The 19,918-nt window shown below is 40.7% G+C and overlaps 1 protein-coding gene across 5 annotated transcripts in view; it reads left to right on the top strand.

Moving 5' to 3' along the window:
- The first annotated feature begins 1,447 nt into the window (after positions 1-1,447).
- The window catches only part of Herc4 (HECT and RLD domain containing E3 ubiquitin protein ligase 4), a 102,060-nt gene continuing 83,589 nt past the window's right edge, over positions 1,448-19,918 (top strand). For 2 of the 5 annotated variants that reach the window (XM_042696328.1, XM_042696327.1), the window contains exons 1-3: positions 1,449-1,598; positions 3,284-3,314; positions 4,238-4,541. In XM_042696328.1, the coding sequence (XP_042552262.1) occupies positions 4,316-4,541 (226 nt within the window). In that variant the 5' untranslated portion in view covers positions 1,449-1,598; positions 3,284-3,314; positions 4,238-4,315. Of the gene's footprint in view, positions 1,599-3,283; positions 3,315-4,237; positions 4,542-10,725; positions 10,825-19,918 lie in introns of those variants that run through there. The other 3 variants (XM_042696326.1, XM_042696329.1, XM_042696330.1) reach the window with 3 other exon arrangements.

Here is a 19,918-nt window from a genome sequence, read left to right as displayed (position 1 = left end):
GGTCTTCAGTTAATATAAAATCCCCAAATTTCCTTGTTTTTAAATAATTTGGGGCTATACTTATAGTTGTCATTTGCTGGAAAGGGCCCATATCTCCTGGACCATGTGGTGGTCCTAGATCATTTAAGTTAGCTGCAGGAGACTTCCTGACTCTTCTCTTTCCCAGATGCTAGTAGATTGTTGGCTACCAGTTTTTGTCAATCGTTTCTCCCCAAGAAGTAAAGAGCGAGGAACCTGTGTTAAAGATAGTCTTTCAGCACCATTTCACTATTTGTTCTTTGAATTTTCGCTTATCTCTGATTTGATAAACATTAGTGTATGTTCATTATTTATGTTTGTGATAAAATGTTGGTCATGTAATAATTGCTTCCTTGAACAATTATTTTCAGACATATTGTATTCTAGGCCCAAAACGTCTCTAGAAATGTTAAATATAATTGCTATTGTATTATGTATATATTGTGTTCTACTATACTATAAGTAACAGGCTTTCAGGAAGCCACTCTACCATTTTTTTTTTTTTTTTGTCGGTAGTGGGGCCTGAACTCTGGGCCTGGGCACTGTCCCTCAGCTCTTCAGCTCAAGGCCAGCTGTCTACCACTTGAGCCACAGCGCCACTTCTGGCTTTTTCCTGCTTATGTGGAGCTGAGGAATCGAGCCCGGGGCCTCATGCATGGGAGGCAAGCGCTCTACCAAGGAGCCACCTTCCCAGCCCTACTCTACCATTCTTAACAGAATAAACCTTCCTGGCCCTAACAACTTGGCTTAACACTGATTGGGTTCGGTTAAAGTGTGAAAGCCAGGCGGGGGAAACCTTTATAAAGCACAGGCTCTAGCTATTTGCTCTAGTTTCCTCGGGTTGAATCGGCCAGGCCATTTAAGCTTATGTTCCAGAGAGATGGTAGAAACCGTGGTGAGCCCACAGTAACCAGGAACTTGGGCCCATGATGCTGACCTGTAACGAGCCATTGTTATCAATAGTAAAGATAAGTTACCTGTCTTCATCTTTCTATTTGACTACTTTCAACTGCTTCTTCAAATTCCTAGGAAAGGTAGGAAAACCCCCCAAAGGCTAGAGACAGTGCGCAGAGAACCGACCCTACCCCCACAAACAAACAAAGGCCGAGGCGATTTTCCTCATTGAGTGCTCCTTGGGCGGCCCACAGCTTGATTAAAGACATGTTAACGGCCTGACTGACACTTCCTGGGTCCTGTTTTCTGCCCCCCCCCCCAGGCCAACTTCTCCGCAGGTGGCTGGCTGCTCCCAGGGACCCCAGACCAGCACAAAGCTGCCCGCCGCGCAGGCGCCTGGGGCCCGGTACCTCGGGAGGATTCTAGCTCCTGCGCGCAGACCGGAAGTGGGCGGGCCCTGGCGCGTGTCACGCGGTTCACTTCCGGCCAACCCTTCCCCTTCCCCCTTCCCCGAAGTCACCTCCCCCCTCTCCCTTCTCGTCAGCCTCTTCCCTCAACTTCTCCACCCCTCGTGCTCTCTCTCCACCCCGCTCGCCTCCAGTCCTCCCCTCCCGCTCCATCCGGGTCCGCTGACGGCTGTCTCGGGACTGGAGAGTGGCGGCGGCAGCGTTTCTCTGAGGCACCGGGTAAAGTTTCACAGGGGCGGAGTAGGGGGTTGGAGGGGAGGGGAGCGGCGGCCCCGACGGGGCGGCGGCGGCGGCGCGGCGGTGGGGAACGGCCCTGGTGGTCGCCGGCGCTGACGGCCGGCGGAGGGTCCCGGGAAGCGGAGGGGACCGCGCCTGGGCGGCCGCGGAGCCCGGCTCCGCTGGCCTCGGGCTGTCCCTGCCCTGCGGGGCGGGCGGAGTCGTTGCCCGGGTGGGCGGCGGCGGCGGCGGCGCTGGGGGGCGTGGGACGGCGGCTGGCCGCGACGGGACCACCGCAGGCCAGGCCGGCGAGGGGGCGCTCGCTTGGGGTGCGGGGTGGGCGGGGGGGGGGGGAGGACCAGGGCAGGGTCGTGGGCTCTCCCACCCCCTCGTCCCCCCCCCCGGGCCGGAATGCCCGCCCGTCCCAGAGGCAGGGCCTCCCCCCCCCCCCCCCCGGGGGGCCGAGGCCGCCGAGGGCCCAGCCCGAACCGACCAGCCTCTTCCTGCGTGCGTGCGTGCGTGCGGGCAGCTGCGGGGTGATTTGGCCGGGCCGGCCCACGAGGCTGGGTGTGAGCGAGTGTGTGAGGACCATGTCCCTCCACCGCTCCCCGTCCCCCCCGCTCCCCGTCCCCCCACCCTACCCCCACCCCCGCACGTGAGCCACCGTGGGGGGGGGGGTGCGTGGTCAGGGAAAGACTGGAAACTGCTTCTCACTCTCCTAACCTGTTGCTGGTGAGAGGACGACTTTCCACTACCCCCTTCCGACTTCTTAAAGAAAAGGTGGCTCAACCTACCACGCCGAGATCCGAGAGACTTCTCTTGTCCTCTCCCTTTGTTAAAAAAAAAAAGGGGGGGGGGTGGTGGGAGGGAAAACCGTGTAGAAGAACTCTCTGAAACTGTCGGGGACCCATGTCCCCCCCCCCATCATGAAAACAAACTTCCAGTTCATGGATGGGTCTAGTGGGATGGGACGTCCGAAATGCAGGAAAATTGGATCCTGAAACTTCCCGTAGGCTAGGTGTAAGGAATGTGTGACTACTGCAGGAGTAAGGATGACTTGGGTTCTCTCTCTCTCTCTCTCTCTTTCTTTCTTTCTATGCGATGTGTTTTAAAAGTCTATAGAGGATTAAATGAAGAGGATTTCTGATACTTCTGTCTTTACTAGCAGAAGCACTGTTCAGTGTACTGGAAAGTTCTGCAGCTTTCACCACGGAACCATCAGTGTCCCTGCCCCCCTCTCCTATTCCTGAAAAACCAGCACTCCTGGGATCATAAGCATTCCTTCCCCCCCCCCCCCCCTCCGCTGCCACCGGGTCTTCTGATAGTTATCCCAGAGGTAACAGATTACTCAGAGGAGGATCTTGACATTTAGGCTGCACTTTTTTTTGTTGTTGTTGTTGTTATAATCCCACTAATTCAGTTTTAAAGTTAAATTAATAGAGAAGTTAAGATGTTAATATTTTGACTAAAAAATACGGTATTTTAAGATTACAGCTTAATAACAAGTGGGAAGGGGTTGAATTGATAAAATACATTATATACATGTAAAATTTGTCATAATGAAATCTATTAACTTGTACAGAAAAATCTTAATTTCCTATATACCTTATTAGTACGAATAATTAGAAGTCTTTTAAATTGTGAGGAATTAATACAATTTTCCATAATGGGTTTCATTTCTGTTACAGATAAGAACTTCAGTATTTTGTTGATGTGGAGGTAGGTATTAGATTGTTTAATTAAGTTAGGAGTTAAGGGATATTGCAAGGTTGTATTTCTGCAGTTGAGTGTATGTTTTTCGATATTGAAAAGATTTTCTAACCTGGTTCCAGTGGCTCACACTTGTAATCCTAGCTACTCAGAAGGTTGAGATCTGAAGATCTCAGTGCAGATCCAGTCACAGAAATACCTGTGAGACTTTTTTTTTGTGTGTGTCAGTTATGGGGCTTGATCTCTGGACCTGGGCACTGTCCCTGAGCTCTTCAGCTCAAGCCTAGTGCTCTACCACTTGAGCCACAGCGCCACTTGAGTCTTTTTCTGTGTATGTGGTGCTGAGGAATCAAACCCAGGGCCTGATGCTTGGGAGGCAAGCACTCTACCACTGAGCTACCTTCCCAGCCAAGTGAGACTCTTTTCATCTCCAATAAACTACCTAAAACTGGAGGTGGAGCTGCTCAAGTGTTTCAGCACTGTCCTTGAACACAAAAACTCAGGGACAGTGCTCAGGCCCTGAGTTCAAGCCCCAGGAATAGAAAATAAACTTTTTTTTATACTGGTATTGAAATTATTTAAAGAAAACAACAAAAACTCAATAATTCCATTCAGGATTTATTGTTTCCTTTAGTTAATACAGAGTGTATCATAGTTAATATGTAGTCTGTCATAAAGTAACGAGTCAAACTAGTTACTATGTTTAAGTTTTGCAAAGAATTGTAGAAACTGGTTTTTCCTAAACATTTGTTTGTAATACATTAAAAAATATAGCTGATTAATTTCTGAGATAGAATAATATTTACTTGTAGCATCTTATAAATATTTTTAATGTTTATTGTATAGTAATTACTGTAGCCTAGTACTTGATGCAAACAGTTGTGTATCAGGTTTTCTTTGAAGTCATGTTAACTTTTTTTCTATCTCTTCAGACATAGGGTACTTCCAACTTCCCAGTGTTTCAGAAGGGAGTTTTTTATTGAAACTGGAAGACCAAAATAATTACAAGCATGTTGTGCTGGGGAAATGCATCTTTTGGACAACTAGGTTTGGGTGGAATTGATGAAGAAATTGTACTAGAGCCCAGAAAAAGTGACTTTTTTATAAATAAAAAAATCCGAGATGTAGGATGTGGACTCAGACATACAGTCTTTGTTCTGGATGATGGAACTGTGTACACATGTGGATGTAATGATCTAGGACAGCTAGGTCATGAAAAATCCAGGAAGAAACCAGGTAAGTCAAAAAAATTATCTAACCATTTCTAATAATTATATCATTAAAAAATTGGAAATGATGTATAATTTCTGAACACCTAAGCCTATAATCCTTTATCAGGCTTACAAACAAAGTACGAGTAAAATATATCTTTGACATTTTGCATGCTTTTAGCATTTTTGTCTTAAAATCTACTACTGTTGTATTTGTATTTTCTTATTGCGTGACATTGTAAAACAATAGAGAAAAGTATCCTTCTTTGATAATCTTTGATATAGAGTGTAAAGGTATAGAGCCACCTTGGACAGATTTTTAAATTCCTAGTTTATTCTGTGATGTTTCTGTTCAGTGAGGAGAGGGGCTGAATGAAAGCATTCTTTTTCAGTTACTTACCTAAAATATATATGTATATATGCATTCTTTATATATATTATATGTGATATAATATAAAACATAATGTATACTATTTATTACTTATTTATTATTTTTGCTAGTCCTGGGGTTTGAACTCAGGGCCTGAGTGCTGGCCCTGAGCTGCTTTTGCTCAAGGCTAGCGCTATACCACTTGAGCCACAGTGCCACTTCTGTTTTGGAGGTAAGAGTCTCATGACCTTTCCTGCCTGGGCTGGCTTTGAACCATGATCCTCAAATCTCAGCCTCCTGAGTAATTAGGATTACAGGCCTGAGCCACCAGCACCCAGCCTAAAATATATTTTGATTCCATTATTTATCACTAACATATTTTAGATATACAATTTTATTTGGTTTAGTTGGAAATGCCTTTTATTTCTCTCTTCCACTTTTGACTGTCCACGTTAGCTATAAAAGATTTTGTGAATGTGGGTTTTGTAGCAGTAGTTATAATAAGCAAAATAAAATTTTCAGGTAATAAGAATTTTGAGGAATTTGGTCACATTTCATGTTCTGTTTTCCTATATGTTTTAAAATTAAATACTACTTTCAGAAATATTTCTGTTTTTGCTTTTAGTTATGTTAACTAAAAATTGTTGTTAAGCCGTAAATTCAGATTAAGACCACATATATGGAGTTTCTTTTAACTTTTAACAGTAATGGTAGTTGTGTTTCTTGTAGCAATTATTTCTTTATCAGTTTATTTATATAAGTGGTTTCTGTTATTACTCTACTTTTTTGAAATTAATGTAGATATAAAATAGGTATTGAAGTTTCATTTTTGTGTGCATCTCACTCCTTTTTTTTCTACTTTACAAATACTGTAGAATTCATATCCTTTCTTTGTAGTTAGGGTCTTAATCTCTTCTGCCTTAATTTATAATTTTTGTTGGATGAATGATAATGATCCAATACATTTAATTATTGTACAACTCAAGATAAATAGCAGCTTTCTTGTACTGTACCTTAAAGGATAGTTTGTGGAATTTACTAGATTTTTATAATCTCAGGTATTGAGGTACTCAGGATGCTAATATATTAGTTTATTGTCTTTATGTTTGAGGCCTTCCTTTACATTTTTGCTTAGGTTTGGAATGTTGTTTCAAATTGAGATTTTGAAGGTGAGGTTTTTACTTTTCTTTGTACATAGGGTGCTCTATAGGCCAAACATCTTTGCATTGCTTTAGAAAGGTCAAGTAAATAGTAAAAGGCCAGCACATAGAAATTGTCAGTATACTGACTGACTGTAATGGTATGACTACTGTTTGGAATAGCTTTTTCTTTCTTTCTTTCCTTTTTTTTTGGTGCTTGTTCTGGGGCTTGAATTCATGGCCTGGCACTATCCTGGAGTTTTTTTTTTCTTTTGTTTTTTGTTTTGCTCAAGGCTAGTGTCTTCCCACTTGAGCCTCAGCTTTATTTACTTCCAGCCTTTTTTACCAAAAATTAGAGATGAGTTTGACAGACTTCCTTGTCCAGGCTGGCTTTGAACTAAAATCCTCAGATATCAGCCATATGAGTAGCTAGGATTATAGGCAAGCTAGCAGTGCCTGGCTTTGAAGTAGCTTTTAACTATACCTTAGATTCAGAAAACCTAACTAGCCCCTTTGTGGTATAGTTAACATTGTGATAATTCCATTGTGATCCTGGAAACATTATTTACTAATTTAAAGTTGGGAGGGTAGGTTTTCTCTTTAGTATCCCTTTTTGGGGATTTAGGGGCCAACTCATTTTGTCTAAAGTATGTACCACAGTCTATGGAATAGGAAAATAAAAAAAAAATTGTCACATAAATTTAGATTTTGGGTTGGGAATTAAGGTATAAGTAAAACGAATGGAAAGAATTAAAATTTTATATGATATATCCTATGAAAATTAAATAATGGGAAATGTCATTGTGGAATTAAAGCAAGATTTCTGGGTGTAAAGATAATGACTTTAATTTTAAACATTCTATTAGTAATCACATAAGTTGCCAGGAAGTAGGAAGTAGGTTTGGGGCTCGATTGCTTACTTTTATATATGTATTTATGTGTGTATTTGTGTTTTTGATCCTGAGGAAAACCTTTCGTTATCAGAAATCTTAGTTCCATGATACAGAAAAGTAGGAAAAACTAGGGTCTTCATCTTTAACTTCCATCTTGATTTAAGGTGCTTGAATGAAGATGTTTGTGTGTGTGTGTGTGTGTACCTGCCCTGGGACTTGAACTCAGGGCCTGGGCACTGTCCTTGAGCTTTTTTGTTCAAAGATATGGATCTACCACTTGAGCCACAGCTCCAATTTCTGTTTTTTGTTTTTGTTTGTTTTGGTGGCTAATTGGAAATAAGAGTTTCGTGAACTTTCCTGCCTGCACTGGCTTTGAACTTGATCCTCAGGTCTCAGCCTCCTGAGTAGCTAAGATTAGTGTACAGGCATGAGTCTGCACTGCTGGCACTCTGTCAGTTGAGTCACACTTATATTGTGTGTGTGTGTGTGTGTGTCCTCCCATGTTTAGATTATTTGACGATAAGAGTCTCTTGGATTTGTTTGCTTTTAAACCTCCATTCTCAGATCTAAGACCAATGAGTAGCTTTGAGATGATAGGACTGAGCTAGAGGCATTGAATCATGATAATTCACTAGAGGACCTGGCCTTGTATATGGTAAATAGATTTTTGCCTATGGCCTATTGGGAAAGTGTTTCCATTCTTGACATCCTTGGAACCATTTTGGAGATTTAGCTGATTAAGTTCACATTCATCTTTGTTTTGTGTAGGTATTCTGTCACCCTAGCTATTTCTGAAATATTTCTCGAGAAATTAATGTCTACTTCACTTTCGTGTATTTTTCCTACATAAGAACTTTTATTTTTTGGTGGCACTGCTGGGGTTTGAATGCTAGGGCTAGGTGCTGTCTGTGAGTTTTTTTGCTTAAAGTTAGTGTTCTACCACTTGAGCCACAGCTCTATTTCCAGCTTAATTTGAGGTAAGAGCCTCAGGGACTTCGCTGTTCAAGCTGGCTTCTAACCACAATCCTCATATCTCAGCTACCTGAGTAGCTAGGATCACAGGCATGAGCCACCCGCAAAGGGCAAGACCTTTTTAAGTACTTTCTGAAGCTAGTGTCTCAGTTTCCTAATTTATAACTAGCAAGGAAATAATGAATCTTCAGTATGCTTTATGAGTCCCTTTAAATGAATTATTAGTAGTAGTTGTTTTGTTGGTTGTGGGGTTTGAACTCGGCTTGGGCGCTGTCCCTCAGCTCTTCAGCTCAAGGCTAGCATGCTACCACTTGAGACACTGTACCACTTCCTGTTTTCTGAGTGGTTTATTGGAGGTAAGAGTCTCACAGACTTTTCCTGCCTGGGCTGGCTTTGAACACTGTGATCCTCAGCTCTCAGCCTCTTGAGTAGCTAGGAATACAGGCATGAGCCACTGGCGTCCAGCAAATTATTAGTTTTTATAGCTACAGATTTACTTCTGAACATCTTAAGATAACCTATAGGAAATGTATTACTATTGACAAGTTTATTTACTAAATATCAGTCATAGGTATAAATTGGTGTTGATAAGCATAAATAAATATTTTGTATGTGTTTGATTTGTTTCATGTCAGAAATAGTATTATGACCATAATTTGTAAGTAATGGGCTGTTTCAGGGCTGGGAAGGTGGCTCAATGGTAGAGTGGTTGCCTTGCATGCATGAGGCCCTGGGTTCGAGTCCTCAGCAGCACATAAGCAGAAAAAGCTGGAAGTGGCACTGTGGCTCAAATGGTAGAACACTAGCCTTTAGCTGAAGAGATCAGGGACAACACCCAAGCCCAGAGTTCAGGACCTACAACCTACCCAAAAAAAAAAAAAAGCACTGTTTCAATAGCTTCTTGTGGTTTATAATTTTTTTAAAGTACTTCGTTTAATTCTCAAAGCAGTATTTTATGGTAGCTATTGCAGGTATAAGTCTCCATTTTACAGATGAGAAAACTGAATTTAAGAGTTTAACAGGGTTAGGCTGGGCACTGGTGGCTTATGCCTGTAATCCTACCTACTTTGGAGGCTGAGATCTGAGGATGGTTCCAGCCTGGGCAGGAAAGTCTGTGAGAATTTTTTTTTTTTTTTTGCCAGTTCTGTGGCTTGAGCTTGAGATCTGGGCATTGTCCCTGAGCTGCTTTTTGCTCAAGGCTAGCACTCTACCCCTTGAGCCACAGTGCCCCTTCTGTTTATCTGGTACTGAGGAATCAAACCTACGGCTTCATAAGCCACATTCTCAGCTCTGAGACTCTTCTCTCCAGTTCAACACCCCAAAACTGGCAGTGGATCTGTGCTTCAGTGGTAGAGTACTAGCCTTGAACAAAAGAGCTCAGGGACAGCACCCAGGTCCTGAGTTCAAGAGCCATGGCCAACCAAAAAAAAAAAAAAAAAGCAAGACCTTGTTTCAGAAACAAGCTGGATATGGTTGGGCATGCTTGCTACACCAGAGACAGAGAAGGATTTCAGTCTGAGATGTCCATATGTCTGAGGAAACCGTATGTGAAAGATAACTGAAGCAAAAAGGGCTGGGCTATGACTTAGATGTTAGAGAGCTTGCTAGGCAAGCACAAAGTCCTCTGTTCAAACCCCAGTATTGCAAGCAGAAAAAAAAAAAAGCTATAAGGCAAATAGACATTGAAAGACTTCCTATGCACCTTCCTCCTTTATTCCTTTCCTTCCTTCCCTCGTTTCCTCTACTGGGACTTAAACTCAGAGCCTTTTCTTTCTTTTCAAGGTCACTTGACTCACAATTGCACGTCTTGTTTTTTGTTAGTTAATTGGACATAGAGCCTTGGATTTAGCTACCTGGGCTAGATTTGAACTGAGATTCACAGATCTCAGGAATATAGGTGTGAGCCACTGGAACCTGGCCAAATATTTACTTCAATCTCCCAAATGTTTCTCCTGACATACCAAGAAAGTAGAAGCATATTTATTCACCTGGGAAGAAACTAGTTTCAGTTTTGGTTAATAATTCCAAAATTTTAATTAAAAATAAATTTTACAAAAGTGCTATTTTATAGCTGCAGTTATAGTTAAGATACTATGTTTCATATCCCCCTTACCTTGCACATAAACTCAAAATGCATTTTGAGAACAGCGTAAGACTAAAAACTTAAAAATTATGTACGTATGTGTATGTGTTCATATATATATGTACTGTATATGTGTTTGCATGTATTGTTGAAGAGTAGCAATTAGTAAAAAAAAAGTTTATTTGCAGCACTTTCATAGAAGTTAGAAGATGAACATTGATTTGATGTTTCTTACATCTCAAAATAATTTCTACTATTAGTCATTTTGATCACATATCAGAAATTAGAATTAAAAGGGCATTGCTTGTCTTTCTTGCTTCATCTTCTGACCCGTTCTCTCTGTTCATAAAACAAGTCTGCGAATGAACTGCTCCTTTAAATGTAGTTGAAAATTTAAAAAGTAGCATAGGAAAATAAATACATAAATACATGAAATAAAATTATTCACTGAAGAGCAGATTTAAAAATACTAAATTTTTCTGTGTGTCTTATATCCAAAACATATAAGGCCAGAGAAGCTTATTGTTTTATAACTCCTGCTTTTCACAATATTTTCTAAGGAATAGAAATACATGGATGATGTGAAGACTTGAAGAAAAGTAATTAATTACCAGAGTTAGACCTCTAGTACCCAAGAATCACAATGTGGAATGTAGGGGAAAAGAAAATCAACGTAGGTGCTACTGTTAGATGTATAATAATACTTTACTTTGTGTAGGACCGTACACCTGAGGAATTTCCAGAGCATTACACAATAACTCATGGTTCCTTTCAAAATCCTTGTGACACAGTTTGCAAGAATTATCCTCATCTTAGGGGATAAATTTTCGGAGAAATGGCGGCACAAGTTGGTAAGTAACTTGTCAAAACCATAGATGACTGGTGAACAGCTATAAATTAAATCTGAAAGTTTAAGCCAACCAGTCTCTTGGCCTTATCCCCTAAATTGTGCTTATATTTAGTATTATTTACAATAATGTCTTCTGTTTGAAACAGATCAAATTCTAATGCACAAATTGTTTTTCCTTGCCATTCTATTTGGTGGCATATTGAAGTAAACCAGCATTTTACTATGATATTGTTATGCCACTTTTGTATTCTATAATCTTGTGTGGTAAAAGAATATTCATTTCAAAATTTAATTATATATAGTATACATATAATATTACATGTATATGTATAATACATTTTTGTGAGTTTGGGGATCAAACCCAGGGCCATAAGCATGCTAAATAGGTACTTTGATGCTGAGATGCACCCCCAGACCAAGAATAGTTCAACAAAACTCACTATCATAACACTTAGTTTTTTCTCATTTCTCTGTTATACATCAAATTATATATCCCTCTGCTGTCTTAACTGCCATTCTGCTAATATCACAAGTCCATAGTAAGGTTGATTTGGTGGTTAATATTAGAACTTGAATTAGTTGTGTTGTGAATGTAGGTATATTCATCTGTCTCTGAGATTCATTGATTTAGTGTTTCATAAAACTTTATGATGGTACTGTGGGTTTGAAGGCCAGGTGCTGGTGGTTCACCCCTGTAATCCAAGCTACTCAGGAGGCTGAAGTCTGAGGATCTCGTTTAAAAGCCATTCCTGGCCGGAAACTCACTAAGACTCTTATCTCCGATAAACCACTAGAAAACAGGAAGTGCTGCTGAGGCTCAAGTGGTAGAGTTCTTGCCTTGAACTGAAGAGAACAGGGACAGCACCCAAGCCCAGAGTTCAAGCCCCATGTCCGACAAAAAAAAAATAAATAAAATGTTGAAAAGATACTGTACAGAGGGGTTACAGTTACACGAGTAAGGTAATGGGTACATTTCCTATTGAGCATTGTTACCCCTTCCTTGGTACTGTGATTTGAACTTGGACATGTGCACTTGCATTGCAGGGGCTCTACCACTTGAGTTATGCCTTCAGCTTTAACTTACAAAGAAAACAAAACTCAGTAAATGCTTACTCAGAACAGTGGTGGCTTCTTCAAAGAATTTTCCCCAGGTGCCAGTAGCTCATGCTTATAATCCTAGCTACTTGTGAGCCTGAGATCTGAGGATCACAATTCAAGGCCAATTTCTAATCACCAAAAAGCTCAATTGGAGCTGTGGCTCAGATAATAGAGTGCCAGCCTTGAGGGGAAAAGCTACGAACAGTGTCCAGGTCCTGAGTTCAAAAAGTTTTTTTGTTTTTATCTTCACTGGATGCTGGTGGCTCACACCTGTAATCCTAGTTATTTAGGAGGTAGAGATTCAGAGGCTCATGATTCTGGGCCAGCTTAGGCAATAAGTTTTCTAGACTGTATAAAAAAAAGTTGTAAGTGTAGATCAGTTGGCATAGCATCTGCCTAGCAAGTGCAAAACCCTAATGGCAAACCCCCTCAGTATTGCCCCCCTTTCCTGATAAAGAAAGCATTTTCTCTCTATAATTGGTAAGTTAATGTTTTATGTGATTGGAATTGAGCTACATACCATCTTTAAAAAAAGCACATACATGCTAACTGATCAAGAATTTCTAAGCTATAGATTTCATTTCTAGACTGTCAGCAGTAATAAATCTACAAGTCTTGAGGAGTAATTAGGTAAAAGGTTGACTGGTTTGTGTTAACTAACTAACTATGGGTTTATTGTACACTCAGTTGAGGAGTTGAGTGAGTCTACAATTTGGAATAAAAAGGAAAATGTTTATTTAGAAAATGGTATGGAAATTTATAGTGAGAAAATATAAATCATATTATGGAAGATAAACTTAATGAAATATTTACAAATTGTAATGCTGATATTTAAAACTAATAACTATGCCGACATGGTGCTATATTCTTTGCATTATTCAAAAAGTCATACAATTACCTTGCTCAGTTCTGTAGGTGAGGAAAATAAGACTATAAGAGATTAAATAACTTGCTCAGAATCAGAATTAACACAATGGAAATAAGAAGCAATTGGAACAATGAAAGATACAATTTATAACAACAAGAAAAAGATAATTTATAGCAAGAAAAATATAGCAAGAAAAAGATAAAATAGCTTTTAATGGGGCTAAGAAGGTGGCTCAGGGGTAGAGTGCTTGTCTTGCAAGCCCTGGGTTCAATTCCTCAGCACCACAGAAGCGGAAAAAGCCGGAAGTGGTGCTGTGGCTCAAGTGGTAGAGCGCTAGCCTTGAGCTGAAGAGCTGAGGACAGTGCCCAGGCTCAGTGTTCAAGCCCCACGACCGACAAAAAAGATAAATAGCTTTTAAGATACATTAAATAAGAAATGTGCTCCAGATGCTGGTGGCTCACACCTGTAATCCTAGCTGCTACTCAGAAGGCTGAGCTCTGAGGATCGCAGTTCAAAGCCAGCCTGGGAAGAAAAGTCCCCGTGAGACTCTTTATTTCCTATTGACGACTCAAAAACTCGAAGTGGAGCTGTGGCTCAAAATGTTAGAATGCTAGCCTCGAGCAAAAGAACTCAGCGAGTGTCCAGCCCCTGAGTTCAGGCCCCACAAGAAAAAAGAAAGTGCCCAGGCCCCGTCCACCGGGTCGGGCCCCGGCCGCGCAGCCCACTGCCCTCCCCGCGCCAGCCCTGCCCGGTGCCCTGCCCGGTGCCCGCGCTGGGTCCACGGCGGGTGGGGCGGGGCGCGTGGCGCGTGCACATCCCGCCTGCCAGCGCTGCCCGCTGAAGTCCGGTCTGCCGATGGAAAAGTAAAAAAAGAACTTAAAAACCTAGTAAAGATGCTTTTGAACTACAGGGCCCCAGCCGTCCGCTCACTGGTGACTCATCGAGTACATGAGCCTAATGTTTGGTGAGGTATCTTGCATTTTGAAAATGACAGTACGAAACTCATTTCATCATGGGAATTAAAAAACACTTACGTTGTACCTACTCACTATACATAGTCATGTGTAAACTAGAAGATGTGAAGGCCATTGGGAACTACAAATATCACATCCTCATTTTGCGATGTCACAGATTTGTGGGAAGAGATGCCCGAGACCTACGTCCCTTTATTGGAGGGGTTCCGCGGGAACACAACAGTTGCTGCTTTGTGTGGGCAGTTTCTTGGCCACCAACTTGTCTTTGAGCCACCTGAGTTTGGCATTGTGGGCTTTACAGATCACATTAATGTGACAGTGACATTTCTACCTGTCATTTTCAAGATTTATGGAAGAGATATTTCCCATCACTTAACCACTTGTCATCAAGGAACACTACGAAGAAATGGTGAAGATGCACACACCCCAAATAAATGGAAACATCAGTGGAAATTTCAGCTATATCATTGACAATTCAATTCCAAACACAAACTACTGTGTATCTGTTTATTTTGAGCCTAAAGGTCTGGGAAAAGTAATAAGATCTCCTTTAAAGTGCACCCTTCTTCAACCTCGCTAGGAATCAGGGAAGCAGAAACTCAGTACCGTAGGTCTTCTGGTTGGCTATCGTTCAAGCCCAACGCTGGAAGGTTTGGAGATGGAGACAGTGCGGTTGGGTACAGATGCAGCCTGGCTCTTGGGATGACTTGGACCTCCTAGCATGGACCTTACCCGTCCCTGATGAAAGCAGAAAGCTCTTCCCTTGCAGATAGCCAGACAGTAAACCGTTTGTTCCAGAACCTTCCTTTCTCTATAGGAGTGAATTGCAAGACGGCCAGTTTAAAAGCCTTCCCAGCACAGAATCTGCTCAGTCTCTAGTCTGCAGCTGATTTACCAAACGGGGAAATTTTTAGAATTATCTTCTTAGAAGCCCTAAATTGGAAGTGGCACTGTGGCTCAAGTGGTAGAGTGCTCGCCTTGGGCTGAAGAGCTGAGGGACAGGGCCCAAGCCCAAAGTTCAAGCCCTGAGACCGACTAAAAAAAAAAAAGCCCTAAATTTTCCAGCCCCAATGAATCTTTCATGTTTTAATTTACCAGAGTAAAATATGGTTAGATTTACAAGGGGGGAAAAATGTAAGACTTGTATGAAGAATGCATTATTGAGGGGATAGTGAAACCTTTTTTTGTGGGGGGAGGGAAGAAGGAAACTAGATAAAAATCAGGAAAGCCTTTCTCATTAAGCTTTATATTAACATTTTATTTTTTAATTTTGTTATAAAGGTGGTATATGGAGGGGCTACTGTTTCATAAGTCAAGTAGTAAGTACATTTCTTATTGACTGTCACCCTTTGTTCTCTCCCAGTTTTTCCCATCTACATCCCCACCCACAAGTTGTATAGTTTATTTTCAACATAGTTTCTACTGAGTACTACTGCTGTATTTGTTTATTCTGTGTCCCTCCATTTTTGTGCTCTTTTACCTCTCTATAAAGATGTAAAGGAAAAAGAAAAAAAAAATCTCGTTTCCATTTCTTGGAGTTCATTTTGTTATATGATTAGAGACATAGAGGTATATTACACTACTTTGTTCCTCTCCTAGGAGTATCCTCCTTTGGTCTCACTATGACTGAATGCCTAGAGTACTGTGTAATTTATCATGTATTTTAGATCTAGCTTCCGCATGTGCCATTTGTCTCTCTGAGCTTGAGCTTGGCTTACCTCATTTAACAGGATTTGTCCTAGGTCCATCCATTGTCTGCAAATGACAATATTCTTTCTAATGGCTGTGTAAAATTCCATTGTGTATAGGTGCCACAGTTTTTTGATCCACTCATCTCTATTGTGGACTATCTGAACTGTTTACAAAACTTGGCTATTATGTGATGTTAACATTTAATTATAAAACCTTAATACTACCTCAGAAATAGACACATTAAACCATAAGATGTAATGTCAAAACCAAGACATAGAGTTACATCTTCTTGAATACTAGGGAAAAGATTTAGGTGGAGACAATTTAGTAAATGGTCCTAGAATAACTGGAAGTCATCTAGAGAATAAAAGTGTTGGATTAATACCTCATGCCATGTGTGGAATTTATTTGGATAAATTTCTGTGACTCAAGTATTTAAATGTAAAGACTAATCAAAGTACTAGAAGAAATCATGGACAATTTGAAATTATTATTTTGGAGTCAGGAAAGCCTTTCTGATTAAAATTGACAACAAACAGAAGAAAATTTTACTTATAAAAGTACAAAACATTATGCTAGGCATGTCACTAAGTTGAAAAGACAAATAGAAAAGCATTTCTGATTCATATTAACAAGTGCTAATCTCCCACATGTAAAACACTCTTGAAATTGAAAAAATAGCAATATAATAGCAAAATAACAAAATATAAAATATAATAGCAAAATAACATAGTATGTGAAACAGGTAGGTCACAGAAAAGTAAAAAGAAAAGCAGTTCTTAAGTGAATATTGCTCACCCTCATTCATAGAGAAATGCAAAATAGTACACAATGGTACCTTTTTTTCACACCAATTAATGAAACTTTTGATAGTAAATAAGTATTTGTATGTTGTTTCTATATAAGAAAAAAATGGGAAAGTTACTACTATATAGCAGAATTACAAATACAATACCATCTTATCTAAAAAGTTTATGTTCAGGAAATTAATAAAACTATTTGAATTTGTACAATGTTATTTGAATTTGTAACATGTTACTTTGGAAAGATACAAAAAACAATGTTAATATCTCTTTTGGTTGAGAAACCTTCAAAATAAGATCCACCTAGCAATGTAATGAATGTAATGCTATGTAGTTGGTGTGTGTGCGCGCGCGCGCGTGTGTGTGTGTGTGTGTGTGTGTGTGTTAGTACTGTGCCAGAAATAACTGGGTACTGGTGGCTCACACCTGTAATCCTAGCTTCTCAGGAAACTGAGATCTGAGGATCATGGTTCAAAGTTAGCTCTGACAGGAAAGTCCTTGTGACGCTTATCTCCAATAAACTACTCAGAAAAAGCTGGAAGTGGCACTTTGGCTCAAGCCTTGAGCAAAAAGAAGCTCAAGAACAGCACCCAGGCCCTGAGTTTGAGCCCCAGGACTGACAAAAAAAAAGAGAAGTGGAGTTGTGGCTCAAGTGGTAGAACAAAAAAACTAAGGGAAGCTCCCAGGGCTTGAATTCGAGCTCTGGTATTGGTGCTCGTGCACACACACGTAAGAATGGGCTACACACACACACACACACACACACACACACACAAATGGGGTTCTACTACACACACACACACACACACACACACACACACACACACACACACACACACACACACACAAATGGGGTTCTACTATACTTATTTGTATTCTTCCCCAAAAGCAAATGGTGCTCAAAAAGCAAGGTAAGCTGGGCACTGGTGGCTCACACCTGTAACCCTAGCTACTCAGGAGGCTGAGATCTGAGGTTCACTGTTCAGAGGCATTGGGGCAGGAAAGTAGGTGAGACTCCATTTAACAACCAGAAAACTGGAAGTGGAGCTATGACTCAAGTAGTAGAGCACTAGCCTTGAGCTGAAGGGCTCAGGGACAGTTCCCATGCCCAGAGTTCCCCCATGACCAATCCCCTAACTCCCCCAAAAAACTTAATGTATTTAGTTGAAATGATAAAATCAGAACTTTAGCTTTATTGAAAGGCAGCTTGTTTCTAGCAGAAGTATTGGCCTTATAGGAAAATTGAATTAAGCATTTTCAGTACAGTTCTGAATTCCTGTATCCTGAGCATTGTGGTGTGGTAGGTTGTGTGTGTGTGCACACATGTATGTGTGTTTGGTGCTATCCTGTCTTTGAGCTTTTTTGCTCAAGGCTACTGCTTTAACTACTTTGAGTCATAGCTCTACTTTTGGCTTTCTGGTGGTTTATTGTGGTAAGAGTCTAACGGACTTTTTGCCTGTGTTGACTTTGAACTTTGATCCTCAGTGCTTAGCCTCCCGTGTATGTAGGATTACTGGCATGAGCCACCAACTACCAGCAGGATTCATGTTTTTTTTCTTCAACATTGGTTTTTTGTTGTTGTTGGTCATGGGGCTTGAACTCTGGGCCTGAATGCTGTTCCTCAGCTCTTTAGCTCAAAGTGAGTGCTCTACCACTTGAGTCACAGTGCCACTTCTGGTTTTCTGGTAGTTAATTGGAGATAAGAGTCTCAGACTTTCTTGCCCTTGCTGGCTTTGAACTGTGATCCTCAGATCTCAGCCTCCTGAGTAGCTAGGATTACAGGCATGAGCCATGGGTGCCCAGCAGCATTGGTCTCTTTAGAACGATTTACTTGGGTCTGCTGTACACACATCACATTTTTTTTATCCACTTGTCAGAGGCCGTTTAGGTTGTTTCCATGTCATGACCATTGTAAATAATGTTGCAGTGAACACTGGACTGGAGTTACCTTTCTAGGAGATTTCATATTCTTTGGGTGTATACTCAGAAAAGGGATTTCTGAGTATGAAATAGTTACATTTTAAAAAATTTCTATAGGGGCTGGGAAGGTGGCTCAGTGGTAGAGCGCTTGCCTTGCATGCCTGAGGCCCTGGGTTCAATTCCTTAGCACCACATAAGCAAAAAGAAAAAAGCCGGAAGTGGTGCTGTGGCTCAAGTGGTAGAGCGCTAGCCTTGAGCTGAAGAGCTGAGGGACAGTGTCCAGGCCCAGAGTTCAGGCCCCACGACCGGACCCAAAAAAAAAAAAAAATTTCTATAGGAACCTTTGTTATTTTCCATAATGTCTGGAATATATATGCCTACCAGCAATGTATAGGACCCGTATTTTCCACATTTAACATTGGCATTTATCTCTTTTTGGTAATATCCTTATGGACGTGAAGTATATAAGGGAATGATTTTAATTTGCATTTCACTTACGATTCTTAGACTGCAGATTTTCATATATCTTGTTGGCAATTTTTCTGTCTTTGGAAAAATGTTTAGATACTTTGCCATTTGTGTGTGGGCATGTGTGCTTGTGTGCCAGTATTGTGTGCTGTTCCTTAGCTTTTTCTTCATGCAAGGCTATACTCTACACCTCGAGCCACGGCTCTACTTTGTGTTTTTTGGTGGTTAATTGGAGATGAGTCATGAACTTTCCTGCTGTCTTTAAACTGAAATCCTCAGATCTTAGCTGCCTGAATAGCTAGGATTACAGGTATGAGCCACTGGTGCCTGACTTTGCTCATTTTTAATTCAGGTTATACTTTGGCCCTGATTTGTAAGGGCTCTTTATGAATTTATTAACCTCTTGTGAGATAGTTTTCATCCCAGGCCATAGGTTGTTCATGTGATTGTTTACCTAAATTTTATGGCTGCATTGTTTGTTTTTTATAGCATGAGTTTTTTTTTGTGATAAATGATCTGTCAGTCCAGTGTCAACAGAGCGTTCTTTATCCATTTTGACTTGATTTTGTATATAAGGCTACAATTTCTTTCTTTTATTTCCTTCTTTTTTTTTTTTTTGTCTGAAACCAGGACTCAAACTTGGTATGTGATGCTTTGCTCATTTGCCAGTGCTTTACATCAGAGTAACCATCAGATCCTCCAGTTTCATTCTTCTGTATCTGGAAACCAAGTTTTTCTAGCATAGTATCTCTTCCCCCATTGTCTACTTTTGATGCCCTTGTTGAAAAATAATTTTCCCTGTATGTTTGGAGTTATTTATGGTCTATTCTGTTAGTCTGTTTGTATGCCTATAACATACTGTTTTGATTACTATAACTTTGTAATGTTTGTGAATATATGTATATATATATATATATATATATACCATTGTATATATGTGTATATGCATATTATATACACATAAACATGTATATGTATAATAGTGTCATGGTTATGTATGTTTATGTGTATTCTTTTTTTTTTTTTTGTCAGTCATAGGGCCTGGACTCTGGGCCTGGGCGCTGTCCCTCAGCTCTTCAGCTCAAGGCTAGCGCTCTACCACTCGAGCCACAGCGCCACTTCCAGCTTTTTTCTTTTTGCTTATGTGGTGCTGAGGAATCGAACCCAGGGCCTCATGCATGCAAGGCAAGCGCTCTTACCACTGAGCCACCTTCTTAGCCCCTATTAAAGTGTTTTAAACTCACATAGACTCACATACACGAACACAGACAC

This window comes from Dipodomys spectabilis, unplaced genomic scaffold (genome assembly GCF_019054845.1).
Source record: "Dipodomys spectabilis isolate Male_0828 unplaced genomic scaffold, ASM1905484v1 ptg000207l, whole genome shotgun sequence".
NCBI lineage: Eukaryota > Metazoa > Chordata > Mammalia > Rodentia > Heteromyidae > Dipodomys > Dipodomys spectabilis.
Note: the sequence above shows the minus strand (reverse complement) of the source record. Positions and strands in the feature narration are given on the sequence as shown.